The sequence below is a fragment of the Rhinolophus hipposideros genome (genome assembly GCF_964194185.1).
Source record: "Rhinolophus hipposideros genome assembly, chromosome: 20".
NCBI classification, from domain to species: domain Eukaryota; kingdom Metazoa; phylum Chordata; class Mammalia; order Chiroptera; family Rhinolophidae; genus Rhinolophus; species Rhinolophus hipposideros.
The window spans coordinates 17442530-17463863 of NC_138066.1; the positions used below are offsets into that span (position 1 = coordinate 17442530).

The 21334-nt window shown below is 50.1% G+C and overlaps 2 protein-coding genes across 2 annotated transcripts; both read left to right on the forward strand.

Moving 5' to 3' along the window:
- The first annotated feature begins 1276 nt into the window (after positions 1-1276).
- On the forward strand, positions 1277-13585 carry PIGS (phosphatidylinositol glycan anchor biosynthesis class S). The gene is made up of 12 exons (XM_081027837.1): positions 1277-1341; positions 1595-1734; positions 1820-1931; positions 5962-6051; positions 6325-6416; positions 7590-7797; positions 8071-8213; positions 8955-9069; positions 10406-10551; positions 11090-11190; positions 11953-12163; positions 12508-13585. The coding sequence occupies exons 1-12, from the start codon at positions 1308-1310 to the stop codon at positions 12781-12783; spliced, it is 1668 nt and encodes a 555-aa protein (XP_080883963.1). The 5' UTR covers positions 1277-1307; the 3' UTR covers positions 12784-13585.
- Positions 13586-14394: 809 nt separating this feature from the next.
- UNC119 (unc-119 lipid binding chaperone) lies at positions 14395-20155 on the forward strand. The gene is made up of 5 exons (XM_081027975.1): positions 14395-14667; positions 18136-18249; positions 18757-18859; positions 19024-19196; positions 19448-20155. The coding sequence occupies exons 1-5, from the start codon at positions 14442-14444 to the stop codon at positions 19558-19560; spliced, it is 729 nt and encodes a 242-aa protein (XP_080884101.1). The 5' UTR covers positions 14395-14441; the 3' UTR covers positions 19561-20155.
- Positions 20156-21334: the final 1179 nt, after the last annotated feature.

The window sequence follows — 21334 nt, forward strand, 5'->3', positions numbered from 1 at the left end:
GGGATAGGATTCTCTCGTTTCTCAGCTGTATTGAGCTCTGCCAGGGCTTTGATACATTCTGCCAGGGGGAGCCACTATAGGGAGAGCACCTCGGCTCCTGCCCAACGTAAAAACCCCAAGTCTTGGGACTGCCAGACCTAGCTGGGTATCTAGGAGGTTGTCAAGGGCAATGGCCCACTCCCATTTGGAATAGATGGGGGGACAGAGGGGGCCAATTTGAGGGTGTGGGCAAGGGCATACATGGTGAGGTCTCATGATGAACTTTGACCACTTGGCTGGGGTGTGGGGATAGGGCAGGCATGTGGGTCTCTCTGATCAGATAAAAGATGAGAGAACATGGTGGGTGTGTTTTGTGTGAACTGGGGAAGCCATGCTCTGTAAAGTGCAGTGTTCCACCCAGCTAATGACTGCCATATGGGAGAATGTAGGCCCAATGTGACCTCACCTAATATTGAGAAAATCAGCTAACATTTATATAACACTTTTTATGTGTTCCTGCCAGCCCATATTCTAATCATTTTATGTTTATTAACTCATTTACTATAATAACTCTATATAGAGTAGATACTATTACTATCCCTATTTTAATATGAGGAAACAGGTGCAGAGGGGTTAGTTGATTTCTCAAGATCACTCAAGTGAAGAAGTGGTGAAGCCAGGATTTGAACCCAAGTGATCAGGATCCAGAGTCTGCTCCTGAATTTTCAAGAATTTTAAGTAAAATATTCAGACTTTTACAAGTTGGAAACGAATTCAAATTAAGAGCCAAATATGCTAAAAAATATATTACTAGTTTGCCACCATGTCTGAGCCTTGAGGAGCGGGTGCCTGGAAGAGGAGCTCTGAAAGGGATGACAAACAATGATCGTGTAAGGTGACATTCGAGGGCTTTCCGTGTGTCAGGTTCTTTACATGAATGATCTCATTTTAGTAAATATCTCCATTTCTCAGATGAGAAAACTGAGATTTAGAGCAGCCCGTGGTCGCCCATATTAGTATTGAACGACTGCAGAGTTTGCGCTATTAACCCCTGGGACTAGGAGTGTGTTCTACCAGGAGGACGGGGATGCCGAGAGCCGCACAGCTCCTCCGCTCCTCGGCGCCGGCGTATCCTCCTTTCACTGTCCCCGCGAGGCTCTTGGAGGACCCGGCCCAGCGCTCGCGGGCTGTCTCCCGCCTGTGCGACTGGAGCGTCGCTCGCGATTGGCCGCAATCGCTGCCGTGGTCCCGCCCCCTCCTTGCGGGTTTGCGATTGGGGGAGCCTTGCGCAGAGCACCGCCCCACCGCCAGCGCAGTCGGAAGCAAGCATGGCGGCCGCCGGGGCCGCAGCTACAGACCTAGGTGCGCGGCATTGGGGCTGGGGCATGCGACTCCCCGATTGCGAGGGAGGAACGAGGGTGTGGGGATTGTGGTGTGCCAGACGTCCCGCCGACTGGCGGTCGGGGGTCGCTTCAGACCGGATCCTTTCAGACTGGGGCCCGGGACACGGGCCGAGAGGCTCTGTGTACCGATTGCCGGGGCTCCTCCAGGTCGTGGGTGGGGTCGGCACGCGCGCCCGCGTCCCGCGCCTCAGTCTGCACTCCTGTACCTCCAGAGGTGGTCCGAGGCAAGCGTGCCGCCCTGTACTTCGCTGCGGTGGCCATCGTGCTGGGGCTGCCCATCTGGTGGAAGACCACGGAGACCTACCGGGCCCCGTTGCCTTACTCCGAAATCAGTGGGCTGAATGCCCTGCAGGTGAGAGCTCGGCGGAGAAGGGCAAGGGTACAGCCCATCCGCAAGGTAGAGACTCACCTGATGGCCCTGGTGCTTCTTCCCACAGCTCCGGCTCATGGTACCCATCACTGTCGTGTTTGCCCGAGAGTCGGTGCCGTTGGACGACCAGGAGAAGCTGCCCTTCACCGTTGTGCATGAAAGAGAGATCCCTCTGAAATGTGAGTTCCTGGGGGGTCAGCGCTGCCTTTCCCGCTTGAGCTCAGTCCAGACAAGCTTCGGGTAGGAGAAACCTGGGTGTCCCACAGAGGTAAACACTTAAATGAAAAGGCCTTTCTGAATGAACAACAGTGCGTTTGGTTAGAAGAAAAGCTACTTTAAATTCAGGGTTCATTATTAAGGCCGCAATTTTATTCATAAAAGCTATGCTACCTGATCAGAAAGAGTTTGATGCCGGTTAGGGTACAGCAGAGGAAGTGGAATGTAATGGAAAGAACACACGACTTGGAGTCAAGTTGGACTTGTATACCGGCCTTATTCAATTTAACATTGAACACTTCACGGAGTGTCAGGCACTTTTTATAGGTACCAGGAATTTGGGGAATACTAAGAAATTGATAATGATTTCCAGAAATTCACAGTCAGGGAGGGGAGAAAGACACTTAGATAAAGAAATCAACAGGAGAAGTATATAAGATACAGAGATTGCATTTAAGAAAGGCTTTAACTGTCTGGGAGGAAAGAGAGCAGAAAAGATTTTGGAGGGTGTAATTTTTTAAACCAAATTTTTAAAGGCTTTCTAGGAATTCGGGTTAAATAGGGAGGGAATAGCATGAGCCAGTAATAATGATAGCTACTGCTGTTGTTCACTATATGCCAGAAACTAGGTGAAGCATTTTACATGTGTTGCCTCATTTAATCCTCTCTAACATTATGATCCTTACTTTATAAATGAAAAACCAGGCTTAGAGATTTTAATTCATTCAAGATCCCATAGCTAGCTAGTAAGAGGTGGGACTGGGATTTAAATCCAGGCCTGACTGACTCTAGTGTTCAAGCTTTGAACCAACAAACTATGCTGCCTTCTGTGTAAAAGCATGGAGTAAATCAGCATGTTGGGGGGGGTGGTGGTCCATGAACAGTTTTACTTCTCTGCACTGTGAAGTGAAAGGTTGGGAGTGATGGAAGATGTAGGCTGAATCCAGACCACGAAGTGCGTGTGTCCATTTACTTTCTAACTCTTTAACCTTGGTCACACATTTAAAAAAAAAAAAATCATACTTCATATGGTTCCAACTAATGTACATACACATTTTTTTTTTAAGATTTTATTGGGGAAAGGGAATAGGACTTTATTGGGGAACAGTGTGTTCTTCCAGGACTTTTTTCCAAGTCAAGTTATTGTCCTTTCAATCTTAGTTGGGGAGGGTGCCGTTCAGCTTCAAGTTGTTGTCCTTTCAGTCTTAGTTGTGGAGGGCGCAGCTCAGCTCCAGGTCCAGTTGCCATTGCTAGTTGCAGGGGGCACAGCCCACCATCCCTTGCGGGAGTTGAAACCAGCAACCTTGTGTTTGAGAGGACGCGCTCCAACCAACTGAGCCATCTGGGAGCTCAGTGGCAGCTCAACTCAAGGTGCTGATCTTAGTTGCAGGGGTGTTCAATCTTAGTTGCAGGGAGCACTGCCCACCATCCCTTGGGGCACTGGAGGAATCGAACTGGCAACCTTGTGGTTGAGAGCCCACTGGCCCATGTGGGAATCGAACCGGCACCCTTCAGTTAGGAGCACGGAGCTCTAACCGCCTGAGCCACCGGGCCAGCCCACACACATATTTTTTCTTTCTCAAAACAAAGATTGGATTATACCTCACAAGTTAGTTGGCGCCTTGATTGTTGTCAATTGTCATGGACTTCTCCATACTTAATGACACAGTATTCAATAATAGGGACATACTGTGGAGTACAGTGGAGTGGCCAAGGGTCTGTAATTTAGTGTAAGAGAGCTGGATTAAAGCCTTGGTTCTGCCATGAATTTGTGTGACTTTGGGTGAGGTTGTTCACCTCTATAAACCTTGGTTTTCTCATCTGTTAAATAGGGATAGTAATATGCTTGTTCATTTATTCAACAAATATTTGAGTACCTTTGTCAGATACTGTTGTAATTGCTAGAGCTACAGCAGTGCACAAAACAGACAAAAAAGGGGACGACAGACAATTAAAAAGATAAACAAATAAAATGTATGTTCAATGGTGATAGGAGAAAAATAGAGCAGGGCGAGGGGATAGAGAGGTTTCTTGCGGGAAAGGAGAGGTCATGGCGTTTTTAGATAGGGTGGCCAGGGACAGCATCATTTGAAAGCAGGACATTCCAGTAGGGACCTAAACGACAGAAGAGGTGAAGGAGTACATTGTGTAGATATCTGGGAGAAGAGCATTTTGGCAGAGGGTAAAGGAGGTATAACATCCTGAGGTAGGAGTGGGACGGTATCTTTGCAGAACAGTAAGAAACCCATTGTGGCTAGTGAGGTGAATAAGGGAGAGTGTAAGAGGAAATGAAATAAAACCCGCGTGGTAAAAGGGGGCCACACTGACATACAGCTTTTATTCTGGATGAGAAGGGAAGCCATTGAAGTTTTTTCTTTTTTTGTTTTTTAAACATAACTATTGTTATTACACCTAACCAAGATGCAGTAATTCCTTAATAACACCTAATTTCCAGTCTACATTCAGATTTCCCCAGTTATCTCAAAGGTGGCATTTTATAGCTGGTTTCTGCTAATCAGGATCAACACATTAAATTTTGTTAAACCTCTTTTGTCTCTTTTATATATATCAGCTCCCCCTACACCATCCTGACACACTTCTTTTTATTGATTTTTTGGAGAAATAATCATTTGTTTTATAGAACATCTTACATTCTGGATTTGGTAGACTGCTTCCTCCTAGTTTCATGAAACTTATTCCTCTATTATCCATATTTCTTATAAATTAGTAGTTAGGTCTGGAGGTTTGATTAAAATCAGGTTCAATTTTTGGGCAAGAATACTTTATAGTTGGTGTTGTGTACTTACTATCTTGTTAGATCATGAAGTATGTAATGGCTGGTTGTTTTATTTTGGGTGACACAAAGATGATTCAGTGAGTTCAGGTACTATCAGATTGATTTCTGTATTTTAGTTCCCTGTCAACCTTTCACCGGATGATTTTAGCATCTGTAGATCCTGCAATCCATTTCATTTGCAATTGCAAAATGGTGGTTTTAAAATTCCATCGTTTCTTCTGCATACAGTAAATTTTAGGTTCAATCTGTCAAGTTCCAGGGGGCGAGAAAAAATCCCTTTGGGATTGCCTTACATGTATAGATTAATTTGGGGAGTACTGACGTCCTCAGAATATTTAGTCTTTCCTTCTAAGAGCCTCGTATGCTTTCTCCATTTTATTCAAATCTTTTATGTCCTTCAGTAAAGTCCTGTGTTTTTTTTTTTCTTACAGTTTTGTACATTCCTGGGAATTTTTATGTTCTTTATTGTTATTATGTAGAGATTTTTAAAAATACTTTTCTAGTTGAATATTGCTGATATTTATCAGAAAGCGATTGATTCTTGCATATACTCGTATCTAGTCATCTTATGTAACTGTTACTAGTTCTAATAGTTCTTCAGTTGATTCTCTTTGATTTTCTTGGAAAATAATCAGTACTCCAAAAAGTGGCCATTTTGTCTCTTTCTTTTAAATATTCAAGTTTTATTTCTCTTTCTTCACTTATTACATTGGTCAGGAACTTCAGAAAGAACAGTGCTGAATAATAGAGGAACTAGCAGGCATCCTTGTTTTATTGCTGATTTTAATGGACCTTTATTTAATGTTTTGTCATTAAGAGTGCATCTTGTTTTTATCAAGAATGTCCATTGAGTTGAATTATTTTGGAGCACCTATTGAAATGCTCATACAGTGGTTCTCCTGTCTTTTATTCATGTAATGAATATTGTAATAGATTTCCCTGTGGGAGAGTCCTTCAGGTTGAAGGTAGTGTGTACCCAGGCAGAGGCAAGAGCTGGGCAGGTAGAAGACGTGGAGTGTGTGTGTTTGCATATACTCGTCATCCATGGCTATCATTAGAGTTGGCTGTAGCTTCATGGTCTTTCTCTGCAAACAATCCTCTTGCTATCCTCCAACGCTGGATGGTGTTAGGGCTAGGAAGATGGGCAGAGGTCTGACACTTACTCTTCCCATCATGCTTCTTTTTTTTCTTCTCAGACAAAATGAAAATCAAATGCCGATTCCAGAAAGCCTATAGAAGGGCTTTGGACCATGAAGAGGAGGCTCTGTCTTTGGGCAGTGTGCAAGGTACTGGAAGGGGTGATCACACTATTTCACATCAAGCCCTGTTTTCTGATCCCTAAATGGACAGTTTCCATACCTTGTCTTAACACCAAATGGGAAAGCTGTGAATGAGATAGATAACTCGTGTTTCAGCCTGGGCCACTGAAGGCCAAGCCTGTCCACAGGATCAGCTGGGTGTCAGTGGGAGGTGGAGGGGTGGATTAGGCGCTCTGTGGGGGCCAGAGGGAGAGGGAATGGTGTTTTTGCTCCTGGTGCACCACCTGCTCTTGTCCCCAGAGGCAGAAACCACGTTAGCCGAGCCACAGGAGCAAGCAGAGGGCTCTCTGACTGTGTACGTGATCTCCGAACACTCCTCACTTCTCCCCCAGGTAGGGTGAGCAGAGAGGCTGTGGCCTTGCCTAATCCCTTCAGCTCTTCCTCTCACCGGTCCCCTCCTTCCTGTAGTATGGCTGCCCAGTTCTTCCATTTGCAACGGAAAACTCGCCAATTTTTTTTTTCCAATTTTTTTTTTTTTTAAAGGATGCAGATAGGAATTTTTTTCATTGACTCTGGGTCTTTCTAAATCCAAGACTTGTGTATGGTTAAAGCTCCAATGACCATTTAAAGTAGAAAGGAAAGCAGTAGGATTAAAAGAAGCTATGGATTCTGGGTTCTTTGAATGGGTTCTTTGAATGGGTTGTGATGGTCATATGGGTGATACATGGACCTTTTCACTTTATGAGCACAAGGTTTGGTGGGAGTTATACCATGTACCGTTTTCTTTACGAATTTACAATGAAATATTTAATTCTTATAAAAAGAGGAAAGAACAGTTTAATGAACCTTTATGTACGCAGCTCCAGCTTATAACAATGTAGCAATTCCCACTCCCTTTCTGCCCAGGGTGACCACATTTTATTACTTTTCTTTCAAGTTTTATCGTATATGTTGTATCTCTATAAATAATATATATTTTTGAACTGTATGTAAACAGTACGATACAGCACATGTTCTGCAGCTTTCATTTTGCTTGACATTTATGTTTGAGAGAACCGTCCGTGATAATCGGAGTAGTTGAATCTAGTGCATTCATTTTTAATTCTGTCTAATGTTTCATTGTATAAACATACCACAGTTTATCCGTTCTGTTGCTGATAGGCATTTGTAGCGTCTCCAGTTTCTTATCACAAATAGCGCTGCTGTGAAAATGCTTGTACTTCTCTCTTTGTCCTGTGCCATATACTTAGAGCAAATTGTCCAGTTGTTTGTTTATTCTGCTTTTCTTGCTCAGCATGCCATCTCTTAGTTTCCAGCCTGCGAAGATTTTGATATTGCTTGGACCCGTGTCTGCTGGGAAGGAGAAGGGAACTGAAATGGATGAACACACTCCTCTGTACCCATAGCTCAGAAACGCTGAGATAATAGTTCACTATGAACCTCCAGAGAGGCGCAGGCCTGTTGGTCGGTGGCAAAAGGCCAGATTCTCCAAAACAGGAGCCAGGGTGCCCTTCTGCTTTTTTCCCTGAGCCGTGGACATTCTATCTCTTGCTTGCTCCTCACAGGACAGGATGAGCTACATTGGGCCCAAGAGGACAGCCGTTGTGAGGGGAATAATGCACCGGGAGGCCTTTAACATCATTGGCCGCCGCATAATCCAAGTCGCCCAGGCCATGTCTTTGACTGAGGACGTGCTTGCTGCGGCCCTGGCTGACCACCTTCCAGAGGACAAGTGGAGCTCTGATAAGAGGCGGCCTCTCAAGTCCAGCTTGGGTGAGGTGACTGGGCTTGGCTGTGGGAAGGGAGAGGGAAATGAATTATGTGGAGGCAGGTGGGGAATCTGCGTGCAAACGCTTCACTCCTTTCTTCTGTCGTTTCAACTTTTTCTTCAAGCACACAGTGTTCCTCGTCCCAGTTTTATCCTCCCATTGGTTCCATGATGGCAACCAGCCCCATTCCAGAGGAGAAACAAGTTCAGCTCAGCCAAAAGTCCAGGCTGCTGTGATCCACAGAAGCCTCTGGATTCCCTGACTTCTGTTTCCATAGGCTATGAGATCACCTTCAGTTTACTCAACCCAGACCCCAAGTCCCATGACGTCCACTGGGACATCGAGAGGGCTGTCCGGCGCTATGTGCGGCCCTTCCTGAATGCGCTCAGTGCTGTGGGCAACTTCTCTGTGGACTCTCAGGTGAGATGGGCAAGTCTAAGAGTCCTTTTCCTGGCTGCACCATCCTTTGCAGAGTCCGTGGTGTAAACACTATGCCTTCATGTTTACAGGCATAGTTTGTTCTTCTAGCCCTCTGAGCTTGCTGATTTGCTGGGAATTTCCTCTGTGTGTTTATGGTTCTGTGTCTCCTTTCCCTCCTTGGTGTCCAGCTTGGGGAGTTTCATCTATGCTTGTAAAAAACTAACTTCCTTATAGCTCCCTCTAGAACTGTATTCACCAGTTGTGCCATTCTTAAGGAGTTTATTTAATAAAAAAAACAACAAACAACTTCCTGAAATGTGTTATGTAGTAACAATAAAGATGTTACAAATGTAGCTTTCTATATCATACAATGTCCTTTGTGGGAAAACGGGGGAGACATTTTTATCAGGTCTTGGTAGTGGGAGTCATTATGAATACTTCTGAATAACTGACTTGATTTGATCTTGTGGACACTGAATTATGCTGTTCTTTGTTTCCCTCTTTGTTTAGGCTGTTAGAAAGCCTGGTAAATGATATGGTTTTCAAAGAACATATTAGTGTTTTAACTTTAGCCTTGGCTTTGTTATTTTTTTCTACACTTATTTTCTCTCAGCCCTGATTTTGTCTCTTATATTTTGCCCTGTTGTAATTGTATCTTTTTAAGGCACCTCAAATCTTTTGGGGCACAAAGTGGAATATAAATCAGTAAACAAAATAACATCCTCCCTCTTTGCTCTCTAGATCCTTTACTATGCAGTGTTGGGGGTAAACCCTCGCTTTGACCCAGCCTCCTCCAGCTACTACTTGGCCGCACACAGCCTCCCCCATGTCATCAACCCCGTGGAGTCCCGGCTGGGTGAGCTCTGAGGATGAGGGTCTTTTCTGCCATTCTGGGGACGGACCCTGAAGGCTCCGCGTGGTGTTGGAGGCGGGTTGCATATAGCGATGGTTTCCAGGTTGCGTTGGTCTGAGGCTGTCAAGGAAGTGCTAGGCATTTGGGCTCCTTTTCATGATACTCTGTTGACATCTCCATCACCACACCGTCATATCCAAAAGCATTTATTAAACATGTTTCCCAGCGGAAACATGTTTTTTTTATAAATGAACGGACAGGCTGTGTCTCCCTCCCTGCGAACCATCCAGGAAAGATACGGTCAGACCCATAGGAAAGATAACAGCAAAGGTACACGAAGGCAGAATTTGAGTTGACAATTCTGCTGATTGAGGTTAAGGAACTTTGAAGCTAGGATTCCAGTTTTTCATTTTTGGATTGGTACCTAGGAAGAGTGGGTGGACCAAGAACTGCCAAACGGGCAAACCAAAATGAGTATATCACTAGCTGTGGAATTTAAGACATCAGGGCTAGGCCAGGGTGGACCAAAGGGTATGGGGGGGGGGGCAGCACGTGAGGCCTTAGCAAATTCCTTCCTTCTTCCTTCCTTTTTTCCTTTCTCCCTTCCTTTTTTCCTTCTTCCCTTCCTTCCTTCCTTCCTTCCTTCCTTCCTTCCTTCCTTCCTTCCTTCCTTCCTTTCTTCCTTCCTTCCTTCCCTCCTTCTCCCCTACCCCCCTCCATCCCTTCGTTTGTCCCTCTTCCCTCCGTCTCTCCCTTCCTCATTCATTCAGCAAAGTCTGAGGGACTGCTTTGTGGCAGTGCTGAGTACAGAGGTAGAAGGGCATTTCAGACGAGGGAACTATGGGCCCAGACGTAGAAGAGTAAGAGTACACCCACCTTCAGGAAGCTCAGAAGTGTAGTGTGGTTGAACTGTGACAGTGACCGAGCTGCTGCTGGCCTGGCAGGTGGGCTCCAGATCAGAAAGGACCACGTTAAAAAGCTGGAACCTGGCATAAATGGCTAGCCATTGAAGGCTATTAAGCAGGGAACTGACATGCGGTCACATTTATACTTGTGCATAAAAAGAGTTATAGTAACGTGGGTGCAATGCGGCAGGGCCAGCAGAGGAGAGGAGATTCCAGGGGCATTTGGGGGCTAAATTCATGTATGTGGTACATCTTGGGAGAATACTCAGAGATTCTTTGCCGCCGAAACTCAGGAGTGGAGGATATCCTCGTGATTATCAGCGGGGGAGAATGAGGTCCAGCATGAGTGACCAGCCAGGTAGAGGCCGACCTGAAACGAAGATCTAGGTCCAACATGTTTTGATGTTCTGACTCCCCTTCTCTTTGTACCACAGGATCCAGCGCTGCCTCCCTTTACCCTGTGCTCAACTTTCTACTGTATGTACCTGAGCTTGCCCACTCCCCTCTGTACATTCAGGACAAGGACGGGGCTCCAGTGGCCACCAACGCTTTTCACAGCCCTCGCTGGGGTGGCATTATGGTAATAGTCACACTGTGCAGACCCAGAGCCCAAGCTTCAGGGACAGACAGATATTCCCTGAGATTATTCTCCTGTTATTCCTCCGGTATCCTCTGTGGCCTAGCCACCTGGTGAGGGTGCTGTGAGCTGTGCCCCTCCTAGGCCAGCCCCACTGCTTCTTCTTTCGTCAATGTTTCTATAATGACCCTTATGCAGTTTGCACTTACGGAGGACCCTTCTATGTACATCACAGATCTTGGCCCTATTTGTGGGAGTCTTGCAAGGCTGGAAACTTCGTCTCCCGTTAGACTGGAAGTTTCTCAAGGGTGGGAACTCTAAAATGGAATAAAATGACCTCTTTTACAGGACTTTTGAGGTGGTAATGGAGATCATTTATGGAACGCTTCTAATAGGTATTCAAATAATAGTAGCTATACCATCAGGTTTGTCATTTCTAAAGAGCACAGACTATGTCTTCCTTTTCTCACATGGCCTCCAGAGCGTATAGGGCAGAGCTGTACACGGTGTGACACTGAGGCCACCTCATTTCCTGTTGCAGGTGTACAACGTGGACCCCAAAGCCTACAATGCCTCAGAGCTGCCGGTGAAAGTTGAGGTGGACATAGTGCGTGTGATGGAGGTGTTCCTTGCTCAGTTGCGGTGAGGTCCTGCGTGATCCCCTTGGGGGCCTGGCCCCTGACCCTACCACAGTCTCCTGGGCTGACTGGAATGACATCTCACCTGGCAGAGATACGTTGGCTCTGCCTAGAGCCCAAGGAAACCAAGAAAGGTTTTCCAGAATCAGTTCATCCTTCTCCGAAGAACTAGTTGCTGACAAAAACTGTTTGAAGAAAATTAGACTCATGAATGTCGGGGAGTGTGATTAGGGGTGCTAAAGAAAAGAGCTGTTAATTCTTGTGTCAGCTGCCTGATCTCCTATGTTGAGGGTTGTATGGCTGTGTCTGAGCTCATCAGGAAAGAGGATTCTGATTGATTAGCAATGTCTGCTCTGGGTGCAGGATGGGAGAGAAGCAGCACGCATGTCGTGTCAGAGGTGGTCCTGGATCATCGCTTAACTAAGGCTCTATTGGCCCTAGTTGTCCGAAGAGAGGATAGACAGGGTGAGAGGGGATTAACCCATGTTAGTGTTATCAAAAATGTTTTAGCCATGGAATCTTTTGTCAAACAAGGTCTTGGAAATCCAATATAGAAACAGGTAAAAGCTGAAATACTGGTTAAAGCAGGGCTTGGGCACTGGATTGCTTAGTGTTGCCACTTACCCCCCAAGACCCTGAAGTACTTCCCTAATCCCCTGTGGGTCTGGATAAGATTGGAAATCTTTGTAGTTTTTGTAGGAGTCTTAGTCATCTTCTCCCACCTTCTAGTCTCAACCCCTTTGACTTGACTTCGCTGTTCCTACAGGCTGCTCTTTGGGATTGCTCAGCCCCAGGTGCCTCCAAAATGCCTGTTTTCCGGGCCTCAGAGTGAAGGGCTCATGGCCTGGGAGCTAGACCGGCTGCTCTGGGCTCGGTCAGTGGAGAACCTGGCCACAGCCACCACCACTCTTACTTCCCTGGCCCAGCTTCTGGGCAAGATCAGCAACATTGTCATCAAGGACGACGTGGCATCTGAGGTAAGCAGGCCAGGGATGGAGTCTGGAGGATTGGGGTGGCCAGGGTGTGGTGAAACAGGCCCGTTCCAGTCCAGGGTATGTGTGGGCATGCCAGCCTTGACTGTCCCAGGCTTCCTCTAGAGGGCAGTGCCAGCCCCTCCGCAGGAGTCCAGAGGGGGTGTTGGGGTAAGGTTTTAAGCAGGCACTCAGAAAATACACCATAACCCTGTTATACTGGCCTCCATATATCCTGGGCGAGTTCCAGGCAACCTGTCTGGTAGATGGAAGACATGGTAAAGCCCATCACCCCGCACTCCCCTTCACCAATGCCTCGGACTAATTGGTAATCCCCTGCCCCCTCCTAGGTATACAAGGCTGTAGCTGCAGTCCAGAAGGCAGCGGAGGAGTTGGCCTCTGGGCATCTGGCCTCTGCCTTCGTTGCCAGCCAGGAAGCTGTGACATCCTCAGAGCGTGCCTTTTTTGATCCGTCACTTCTCCACCTCCTCTATTTCCCTGATGACCAGAAGTTTGCCATCTACATCCCTCTCTTCCTGCCTATGGCTGTGCCCATCCTCCTGTCTCTGGTCAAGATCTTCCTGGAGACCCGCAAGTCCTGGAAAAAGCCCGAGAAGATAGACTGAACAGGGCAGCATCTCAGTAGGAAGCCTTTCCTTCTGGCCAGGGCGGGAGCTGTTAGGCTGAGGGGCCTGCCATGAATGACTCTTCCCCAGCCTCCTCTGTTGCCTCTCCAGCAACCAAAATATACCACTCCAAGATGGGTTCATCTTCCCTTCCCTTTCCATTCTTCTGGCTCATGTGTCCCCACCCCCATCCTCACAAGATGATACAAGAAGTATCATCTGGGTCTCCTTACTTGTCTTGAACCTGAAGGCCCTTTCCTATCTCCCTCTGGGGCAGCGGCAGCTTGTGCTCTGCCCTGGTCCTCAGAGTCCTCTTGCACTGAGAGGGAGCATTAGGGGAAAGCCGAGGTTGGTCTCCAGCCCCTCCCCGCCATACTTCTCTGTGACCCCTCAGGGAGAGCCCTAGCTCGGCTCTCATGGAAGGAGCAAGGTACAGGTCACCTCCAGCCGCTTCTCCCTTATTCTCCTCCTTCCTGGCTAGCTACTCCTGTTGGGGACAGCCTGGTGCTGTGTGTGTGGTAGAGGTTCCCTTCCCCCTTTCATAGAGACAGTGTGATGCAGTGGAGAAAGTTCTAGACTTGGGATCAAATATGTCTGAATTCAAATCCTTGCTTCTGCACTTGTCATCTGGGGAGCTTTGAATAAGCTACTTAATCTCTCTGAGCCTCAGTTTTTCATTTGTTAAAACAGCACTAATGATACCTCTCTTACAAGGTCGTTGTGAGGATTAAATGTGATAAGCATTTGAAAATGTCTGGCATATTCCAGGCTCTCAATAAACATTGAATGTGAATTGGTATGATATGCAGTGTGAGCTTACCTTTTGTTCTTTATTCATGTGTAATCAGTGGTTTTTCTAGCATCTGTCCTCCTGGGCTCACAGGTCCACCCTGCTTCCACCTGGCCTGTGCCCTTCCTGCCTCCCTATCCTGGGGACCCTGTGGTGGCTTAGACACCGAGGCTGTTGTCCCTCAGCATGTCCTGGTTTGCCCAACGAGGCTGCTAACATCCAGTTCTGCTTTTTAGCGGGGAGTCTGGGAGAGAATAGCTTGTACCAGTGGAAGCCCTCAGATACTAACTCATTCATAAATGGAAAAAAAGAATGTATTGAGCAAGGGCTGCAACAGGCACTGTGCGAGGTGCTGGGATGTTATAGAGAACACATAGGATCCCTGCTTTCCCAGAACTGATCTTTTAGGGGGCAGAGTCATGAACAAATAAAACTAATTTTTAAAAAACAGGCTGATCAGATAGTGACTGGGGTTAGTCCTTCAGATTGGGTGTGAGGCGGAGCCGTTGAACAAGTGACATTTGAACTGAGACTAGGACAGGTTGGGGAAGAGCATCCCAGGAAAAGACCCTGAGATGGGAACTCGATGCGGGGCAGAGTGGCCAGAGCACAGAAGAGGTAGCCAGGACCCCTTGAAAAAAATGAATGAAGCCCAGAGCGAGCCCCACCCTACGCGGGGTGAGTACCCCAGGTCAGTGCGCCCGCAGCTTTTCAGCTGGGGTGGGCTGGCGGTGGGCGGGGCCAGGGGCGGGGCGGGGCGGTACCTGGGGCTCCGGCCGGGGGTGGGGCTGCGGACGCTCCCCCTTCTCCGCTCCAGCCGGCGCAGGCAGCGGCGGCGGCAGCAGGCGAGCCGCGGCCCCGCGAGGCCATGAAGGTGAAGAAGGGCGGCGGCGGGTCCGGGACGGGGGCGGAGCCCACTCCGGGGGCCTCGGGCCTGAGCGTGGAGCCCAAGCCCGACCCGCGGCCGCAGGCGGAATCCGAATCCGGGTCCGAGTCAGAACCCGAGGCAGGCCCGGGGCCCAGGCTGGGGCCGCTGCAGAGGAAGCAGACGATCGGGCCGGAGGACGTGCTTGGGCTGCAGCGGATCACCGGCGGTGAGCACCGGCGAGGGAGCGCCGCCCGCGGGAAGGAGGGGGCCGGCGCGGCGCGCGAAGCCCCGGCCCCCGCCCCCCTTCCCGCCCTCCCCCTGCCTCCCCTCCCCCACCCGGGTACCCTCGTCTGTGTCCCCTACCCTCTTGCCTCCAAGCCTGAGATCTCCTTGTCCCCTCTTCCCCTGATTTGTGCCCCTCCTTTCCCTTTAGTGATTTATTTCCACCCCGCTCATATTTGAGGAGTCCATCCCTCTTTCTTGTGGTGGAGGTGGGGCAACAGCTGCAACTGTGACCCTTTCCCCATGGAGTTTTCAGAGCCCTTTGAGGCCTTTCTCTGCAGTAATGAGGAGGGGCGCTGAGTGCAGTCTGTCCCCAGTCCCCACCCTGGAGGCTAGGGGGATGCTGAGTTACATTAAAACCCTTAGGTCTCTGACCGTTAATGTCCTCACCCTGGATACCCCAGGAAGTTTGGGGACATCCCCCTCCCCAAGAAAGGACCTGAGCAGGAATCTTCATTGAGTTGACTCTGGGCCCTCTCAAGGGAGTGGATTAATGCCCGCCTTAGCCTGGACTAGGGCCTGTCCCCTTCCTGGAGGCCTAGAAGGTCTCCACTGTGGTTGAGTTTCTGAGCTGGACTGCCTGGGTTGAAGTCCCAGCTTTGCCATGTAATTGGCTGTGTGACCTTGGGCAAGAGACTTCACCTCTCTGAACATGTTCATCTGTAAAATGGAGATAATGATACCTACCTTATAGGGCTACTGTGAAAATAAATTCTGATATTGCACAGTGCCTGGCATGCTGTGCATGCTCTGTAAATAGGGCTCTTTTATGAGTAATACTGAAGGCCCCACAGGACTGTTCATGGCTGCTGCCTGGAAGCAGACAACTGGGCATTCAGGGCAGGAGAGGCGGTCAGCATAGTCAGGGAACAAGGACTGGGAAGCCTCATGGCAGAAGTGGTGGCTGAGCCTCAAAGAACAGAAAGCATTTGGAGAGGCAGTGGCTTTCTACCTTGGCCTCATTCATCAGTGACCCTGTCCTGGCTCCCTCTGGGAGAGCAATTCTTGGGGCCTCTCTGTGGGGGTGAGGGTGATAGAGTAGACTTGAGCTCTGGAGCTGCAAGAGCAGCAGAGCCCAGGGCTGCCAGACAGAGCCATGGAAGGGACCATGATGGCAGGTCTAGGCCTGTACATCTGGGTCTCTGGGGGACCAACTTCTCCCTCCTCTCTGAGCCAGGCAGCCGCCATTCTTGGCTGGGCCCCCAGAGTGTTGAGCTGCCTTGCCCAAGCAGACACGGGTAGGGGGAGAGGGCCTGGACCAGTCTAACATTGGTGCCAGTTAGGCTGTAATTTTTAACAGCAGCATTTAGGATTCAGGTTAGCTCTGGGGTAGAACTTCCTTATAGGATATCTGGGGGTTAGGACAACCTATCCAGGTCCTAGGTAACTTTAGAGGTTATTTTGCAAATGTGGGGGGTTCTAGCCGACATACCACCATATATTTCCTAATTTGGAGGAAATTTATAACCCTTAGAGATGGATATCTGTGGGGTGTGAATAGGGGAAGGGGTTTCATGGGAGCCCTTTCCTCTGTAGAAACTGAGAACAGGGTGCCAGAGCTTTCCACCCTGGCACCTCTTGGTCTCTTCTGACCCTAATCACATAGGTCTGAGGTTTGCTTCTCCTGGATTACTGGACCCTGAATCCAGCTTAGGAAGCTATTTGTGGCTGAGGGGAAGGGAGCAGTTGTATTCTGAGCCCTTGGCTACTGCTCCTGGGTTCCAGGCCTTGTCTTTCCTTGGCAGAAGGGAGGGAGTGGCTGTGGTGTCCTGAGCCATTGGCATCCCCCATTCCTCACTCCCTCTAAGGACAGAGGGATTGATAGGTTGAGTTTGCAGCAGAAGAGACTGAGGTCAGACTGCAAGAAGTTTCCAAATGAGAGAAGCTCCAAAAGTTGGAGACTGGAGGGAGGGGGGCTTTACAGGGAGCTGGGATCCTGCCCCCGTTTCTGCCACCTCCTTTCCCTGTGCCCTGCACCTTCTTTCTACATCTTTGGACTGGTGTTTACTTTCTGTGAAAATAAGGTATGCACAGGGTGAGGTAGGGGCTGTCCGCTTCCGTTCCTACTGCCCTCTCCTCACCATGGGCTGTGGTAGACCGGCCAGGGCTCAGGCCCCTCCCCAAGCGCTATGCCATCACTGCTGGACCCCAGGGTGCTTGGTGGCTACCCGGAGGCCTTCCTGAAGGGGGTTGCCCCAGGCTTGGGGAAGAGAGAATGACTTTACATTTACTTCCTCTTCCTGCCCCAGAGGAATAGGAGGTGGCCTAGGGGCTTGGAGGGTGATTTCCGGGCCTCTATGGGGAGGATGTAAAGCTGTGCAGGCTGACAGCACCAGAGCCCCTCACTGCCTCTCTCTGCTCCTTCCTATTTGTTGCCAGGGCCTCCCTGACCACTTGCAGTTGCTGCTACAAAAGCAGTGAGGGTTGGCTCAGGCCCTCATATTCCTGGGCTTCCTCAGGTGGGGCCCACCACTGTTCCTGGTTCCCCTTCTGGGCACTGAGGACTCCCAGATACCCCTATGCACACCCCCTGTTGCACCTGCCACACCCTCTTCCTGATCTCCCTGTACATATCCTTCTCTCTGGGAGTGGCTCAGAGCCAAGGCTGGGTAGATGACCTTTCAAGGGGTTCCCTCTATTTGCTAAGACTTCCTCCCATTTGGAGATCAACGGGATGGGAACAAAGGTGGCCCGCTTCCCCCAATATTCCAGGCTCTGGGCTTGAGTCAGCAGAGCTTTGGCTAAGCTGCTTAAGGGAGCTGAGCTCGTATAAGCTGCTTATGGGGAAAGGAGGGGAGAGGAGGGGACTGGTGGGGAAGGGGGAAGAACAGGGTTGAGAAAGGCCAGGGAAGGTGGAGTTCGTCTGCTCCAGCACTACCCAGGTCAGGGAACGTCCTTGCCTGACATACCTAGAGGTAGCAGCAGGGGCTGCTATGTGGTAGGGTGGGGGTATCCTTCAGATAAGGACTGTCTCTCCTTAGGCTGAACTGTGTCACTCACCCCTTTTAGAGTGAGGTTCCCAAAGGCAGGGCTGTATCTTCCCTCTCCTGCTGGGGGCTCCCTATTATACTGAGACCTATTTGGCTCAAAGTCACCAAGCCAGCACTGGCAAAGCAGAGGCTGGAATAGCGGCCTCAACTCCAGGGTAGGAGGGAAAATGTGGGGGAGGTGGCCCTTGTCCTTCACCCTTCTCCATCCGGCCCCTCCCTGACCCCAGAGGCCACTAGGTGTAGCTGTTTCCTTCCCCATTAGATGCCAGTGACAGAGCTGTCTCCCCCACACTGTGGGGAGTTACCCCAGGGCAGGAGCTCAATTCTTTCTGGAAGGCAGTGACCTTAGGGATCAGAAAAAGTAGTAGCTAGTCCAGAGTCCCACAAAAGCTGAGCTGGCAGCCGCCCCCTGTCTCCCCTAGACTACCTGTGCTCCCCCGAGGAGAATATCTACAAGATTGACTTCGTCAGGTTCAAGATTCGGGACATGGATTCAGGCACTGTCCTCTTTGAAATCAAAAAGCCCCCAGCCTCAGGTGAGTCGCCAGGTGGGCCATTGACAGGGAGGTGGGTGAGAGCTGTGAAGTTGGCTGCCCAGGGACTCCTGAGGCTGCACAAGTGTGGTTTGGACCACAGCAGACCTGTGGTTTGGACCCCAGCATTCTCAGGAGTTGCCAGGCATGGGGGGGGCCTCTGCCTGGGGCTCAACCACCTTTTCCTTCCCATTGGTTTCTGGAATTGGACATTTTAGCATAGTCCTGTCTCTTCAGTTTCTAGCTTGCCCTCTGCAGGCCCCCCTGGGAATTGCAGTCCTGGAGGCCCCAGGCCTCTGTTTCTCCCATGAAACAGTTGAAATTTTTGACCCGCTGACCGAGAACCCCCCAGGTGGAACCATTCAGCCAAAAGTCTGAACCCTCAACGTGCATCAGAATCTCCTGGGAGTTTTTTAAAAAATCTGCGAGATGGGGTCCTTGGGGTGAAACCCTGGGTGGGCATGGACCCCTGTCCGAAGCCCACTGAGCCCCAGCTGGGGTACATTACAGAGCGGTTGCCCATCAACCGGCGGGACCTGGACCCCAATGCTGGGCGCTTTGTCCGCTACCAGTTCACGCCTGCCTTCCTCCGCCTGAGGCAGGTGGGAGCCACGTGAGTCACTGGGCCAGGGGGGCGAGGGCTGGGGGTGAGGGTGAAGGTGGGAGTGACCCCTTCCTGAGTTCTTACTGAGTCTCTCAGAGCCTCAGCCTGGCTGTCCTGAGCCTGGCTGCTTGACTTCAAGGCTGAGCTCAGCCCTGCCCCCTTCTCTCACTCAGGGTGGAGTTCACAGTGGGAGACAAGCCTGTCAACAACTTCCGCATGATCGAGAGGCACTACTTCCGCAACCAGCTGCTCAAAAGCTTTGACTTCCACTTTGGCTTCTGCATCCCCAGCAGCAAGAACACCTGCGAGCACATCTACGACTTCCCCCCTCTCTCTGAGGAGCTGAGTGAGTGGGCAGGGCCGTGCGTGCGGGCAAGGGGACTCAGAGTGTGGGTCTAACGCCCCTCCTTTCTTCCCACCCTGGGTCCCTGGTGTCTGGCCACCATTCGCAGGTTTCCTATAGGGAAACTCAGGCTCGAAGAAGCTGGGGGAGCTCTGAGGTTGTTCCGCTTGTCCCTGTCCACAGTCCTGAAGGCCCTGCAGGGGCCTTCTTCGGGCCCCTGACCTTTGCCCCCACTGGCTGGGCCTCTCTTGCAGTCAACGAGATGATCCGTCACCCATATGAGACACAATCTGACAGCTTCTACTTCGTGGATGACCGGCTGGTGATGCACAACAAAGCAGACTATTCCTACAGTGGGACGCCCTGACTCCTCAAACCACCCCCAACCCCAGGACGATCCTGGGTCCTCAGCTGTGACTTCCCCCACACTCACCTCTCAGCCCCCGGTCTGCTGCTGGGGGAGTGTTTCAGGAGCCCTGAACCCTGAGTCTGTGTTTGGAGGGAGGGCGCCTGATGTCCCCAGTCCAAGTCCATGAAGCTCATGGAGTCTGGCACGTAGGGTGGGGTGGGGTGATAGGGGGGCTGTTTGCCTCCACGTCCAGGAAGGCTTCCTGTGAGAGGAGTAGCCAGGACTTCCGGACAGCCTAGCTGGGCCTCTTAGGCCCAAGCTTCCGAATAGTGTTCTCCTATCCGGGCGTTGACTAGGTTGGGGCAGGGACCCATTCCTTGTCCCCTGCCCACCACCGACAGGCCATTTAGCTTTGTTAATTCACAGACGAAGATCTGTGGTGGGGTCTGGCTGCCAAGTTTCCCAAGGGAGTTTGGGCCTTGGCCTCAGCCCAAGCCTCCACCAATCAGTGGCCAAGAGACTGCCTGGGGTGTGGGAGGGACCAGCCCAGATTGCCACCTGTGGTAGGGGCTGGACCAGCTGTATATAATTTTCAATAAACTCTTTCTCCTTTTCTGTTCTCTGGTTGTGGACCAGCGTGTGTGTGTGTGTGTGTGTGTGTGTGTGTTGGGGAGAGTGGGGATCAGGCAAGAATATGATTCTTAAGTCCTTTTGCCCTAATTCTCTTGGCACCTCGAGTCACCATTTAGTACATGTTGTAGCTGGAAAGGGTTTTTCCTTTGATAAAGAAGAGCCAGGCCCTGAGAGGGGAAGCTTTGGCCCAAAGTCGTAACCCACCCTGACAGGACAGAGGCTGGGACAACGGCCCCTACTCGAGTGTGAGGGAAAGTGTGGGAGATGGTCTTATTCTTTACCCTACCTTCTCTGACCCCCTGAGGGTACTAGGACCACTAGGTTATGCTTTTAGCCCTTATCAGAGAGAGAAAGTGGACAGGGCTATGGCTAAGGCCTAGAGCCCTCTTGCTCTCAGCTGCCTTGGGGAACCCCCTGGCCTGGCCACCCTGCATATAATACTGCCGCAGCCCTACCCCAGACCCAGCGGAGGGCTTCATTTCCTTCAGGAGGAAATTCAGGCACTGAGGCAGGTGGTGCATTTACCTCAGGGTTCACACCCTACAGGCACTAAGTTGGACACACCTGGTGCCAGTCCTCTCTGGACTGATGAGTTAAATTGAACCTCTAAGAACCTAGAAGCACTGGAATTCAGCTGGGCTCTAAGGAGCCCTTGCTGAGGGCCAGTACCTGGGCTGAACGCTGGGAATTTTAAAATGAGCAAGACGCAGGGAACAAATACCTGCTCCTAGAATGAGATGGCCTGGGCATACAGGGGAGCAAGAGTCACCTGCTTGGAGGGTTCTGGGGAGGATTGTTGGAGGAGGCAGCGTTGGAACAGGTGCTTGAGAACTGGCCAACTGACAGGAAGAGATGGGGAGAGAGCATTTTGGCACAGGGTCCAGCGTAAAGCAAACAAGGCAAGATTTCAGGTGTCTTCAAGAGTGAATATTTACAGTGTGAAAGGAAGACATCTGTGAAGCCTTGTTCAGGTGTTGGGGCTTCTGAGGAAGATGGGGGCCCACTGAGAAGGATGACCTAGTCAGATTATCTCTGGCTGCTGAGTGAAGGGTGGTTTGGAAAGAGTGAGACGTTAGTAATAAGAGCCAACATATATCGAGTGCCAGGCCCACGGGTGGGTGCTTTATATGTGTTAACAGAATGCTCACAATCGTTTCTG